This window comes from Bactrocera latifrons, unplaced genomic scaffold, assembly GCF_001853355.1.
Source record: "Bactrocera latifrons isolate USDA-ARS-PBARC rearing strain unplaced genomic scaffold, ASM185335v1 scaffold_362, whole genome shotgun sequence".
In the NCBI taxonomy this organism is placed as follows: domain Eukaryota; kingdom Metazoa; phylum Arthropoda; class Insecta; order Diptera; family Tephritidae; genus Bactrocera; species Bactrocera latifrons.
In genome coordinates, this window is record NW_017537004.1 from 169,274 (window position 1) to 172,358 (window position 3,085).

Below are 3,085 nucleotides of genomic sequence, written 5' to 3' on the forward strand. Positions count from 1 at the left end.
ATCTCAGGAACTACTCGACCGATTTCAATGAAATTCGGTATATGATATTTTCTTAACACCCTGATGACATGTACGCCTTCCAATATAACGCTATTTTCGTCCGTCCGTCCGTCTCTGTATAATACTCGTATATATATTAGGAACCAATGATGATAGCGGAATAAAACTTTACACAAATACGGTATTTGATGTGAGAGTATAAAATGTTCGGTGACACCCGAACTTAGCATTTCCTTACTTGTTTTTTCAGATTTTTTGATAACAATATCTTTCTAGATCACTGGTGGTGGCAATCGCAATGATGTTTGGTCGTCTGGGCGCTTTGGCTGGAAATATGTTGTTTCCTGTTTTTATGGAAATGGGATGTATACAACCTTTTCTAATGATCGGCGGTGTATTGCTTGGTAATACTTATTTTCGATACTTTTCCTGATACAATATATAATATGTAAATTTTATTTGACTCTGGAAATTTAAGTTATTAATTGGCTATAAAGAAGTTATATAATTCTCTGGTATAACATATTAATATTTGGAGATACATGTTCATATTGAACACATGATCAAAAACCATATTGTAATGCTTATCTCCTATTTCTTGTCTTAATTATACCCATATGTACATACATATATTAATTCAATAATTTTTACTCATGCAGCTGCTGGTGCTTTATCTTTCATTTTGCCAGACACGGAAGAAATGTCCTTAAAGTGAAATGTAAATAGGATACGGAAATCGGGGTTTCATGTACTACAATATTATCGACATATGCATAGCTTAGAATATTAATTATACATAAGGTATATGTTCTTGTGAGTAAATCATCATGGAAAACTGTAGTTGAATATAATGCTAGTTATACTTAAATCTATAGTCAACTAGTTTTATTTTCTTAAAATGTAAATATGGAAATCCGTATTGATATACATATGTATKTATAGTTGTGTAATTTACTTATTTTTATTTTTTTTTTTTGAATATTGTTTTCGGTTTTAGCATATGGATTAGGTTTTATGGTAGTGTACATAGACGGCCTAAAATGTGCAAACATAAGAAAGTTTCAACGTCTATTAGAGATAACTGGACACAACCAACCGTTATTTACCGCTTGATTTAAAACTGCTTCGGAAGAGTTTGTGTCGTGTTAGTTAATTTTGATAGAAAGATGTATGAATGGATGAATATTTACGATGTTTGCTAATAAATAAAACTGTTGAATTTCTGAGTGTGTTTCCTCGAAAATTCTCCGCATGCCTTCGGATGAGTTTACCGGACAATAGAATCACCAATCGAAATCACACAAGTCATTCTACAAACGCTGGCAGTGAAAGCCTTAATTGCAAAACTCTTTAATTTCTTGGGTTTGTCGATGTTTACCTTTCCATGTTATAATTTCCCCTTACTGACAGTTCATATAGCCGGACATCTTCTATAACTGGACAAATTTCATGAGCACAGCATTTTCATTATTATTTCTATACAAAAGCAATTCCTAATACCTGACATGAGTACGATCCAATGACCACAGACGGAAACTATTTGGTAATATTTCGTCTTATTATTTCTGGTAAACGGACAAGATTTCGTAAAATTTGTCAAGAAAAAATGTTCGATTTATAATCACCGTTTTTGACACAGTTTTTTAAGAACAATAGTAAAATGATGACAGCAAAGAAATTGTCTTGCGCTGGTGCCGTATGGTTCGGGATGGCTCAACGGATAATAATTGGTCAATTGTTGTTCATTCCCTCCTGGCTGTTATTGCCACGCATTTATTATTTCAATAGAAATATATGTATGTAGTTCTGAGTGATAATTACTTCTCATTTGTAAAGTTTTAAATCTAATGGGTCAAAAAGAAATTTTTGAAAAACTTCAACCAATTTTCAATAATTTTAATTTGAATAGCCGAAATAAAAAGCAAGCGACCGAAATTTAACTATTCAAATAATTTACAAATCAAAATATTCAAAAACAAAACAAACAAAATATTTGTATGGAAAAAAGTAACTTTTTGGAATTAACCAATTTTCCGACTTTTCCTCTTGAAAAGTATAAGGTATTTTTATTTCTAAACCTTCCTCGATCCACAACGAACAACCTCTGAAAACTTCATCAAGATTTGTGCAGCCGTTCTCTTAGCGTTACTAACAAACAAACATTTATTCGTTTGTATGGGAAAAATAAAAGGGCTGTTTTTGCGGGTTTTCCGGCAATTATTCGAGTTTTTCTTGCGGTAAAAACCTTTCTTGAATCTCAACGAGCATTAAAAAAAAAAGAATTGGCAAAATTGGTCCAAGCGTTGTTGAGTTATGCGCTTAGCAACACATTTTGCAATTCATTTTTATATATAGTATGTACTTATGTAAGTTAACTTATTTTTAGTTTTTATTTAAACATTTTTGTTTAACTTTAATTTCTAAGTTGTTGAAGCGATGTCCAACCAACTTAAAGAACAGCCGAATTAGAAGTGAAACTTAAATCTAAGCTTATGCTATCACCAACTTAAGATTCTTAGCGCCGGCAGAGCGAGATGCCGGGAGCGACGCATATTGTTAGTGGCGTGCTAGTAGCGCCATTAAAATCCCCAATATTAGTTTCGCGCTATTTTAGTGGGTAGTGGTAAAGTGTCCCGATGCGTTGTAGCTTACATGCTACAGTACACTGTATAACCGAGTTCGACAGCCAAGTAAAGTTTTATTTGGAGAAGTAGGAGACTTCAATGTAATGAGTACTATGGCTGAGCTCTAGAGTCCTCTTTCGTACCGTAAGCTTTTATTTATCAAATATTTCATATGTAGTGGCATCTTTGGCACTGGTATCATATTCATTAAAGATTGGCTTGATTCCTTAGACTGACTTTAAGTGGTGTATATCTTTACTATGTACATATTTTACACTATTTACTGCTTAAAGTATTTAAATATATAGTATAATRGAAAAAGGTTTACAATTCATTTTCATTCTTACAAGTGATTCTTACTCTAAATGTTTCTTAATTTATATGGAATTATAACATTGGCTTTGCCTCAGTTAATAATATAAGTATATGTACATATACTCTCGCAACAAAGTTGCTAAAGA

At 32.3% G+C, this 3,085-nt stretch overlaps 1 protein-coding gene across 1 annotated transcript in view; it reads left to right on the forward strand.

Annotated features, from left to right (window-relative positions):
* The window catches only part of LOC108971886 (synaptic vesicle glycoprotein 2B), a 7,799-nt gene extending 6,925 nt beyond the window's left edge, over window positions 1-874 (forward strand). The window contains exons 9-10 of the mRNA XM_018938217.1: window positions 277-404; window positions 660-874. Of these exons, the coding sequence (XP_018793762.1) occupies window positions 277-404; window positions 660-715 (184 nt within the window). The 3' untranslated portion in view covers window positions 716-874. The remainder of the gene's footprint in view (window positions 1-276; window positions 405-659) is intronic.
* The last annotated feature ends 2,211 nt before the right edge of the window (window positions 875-3,085 follow it).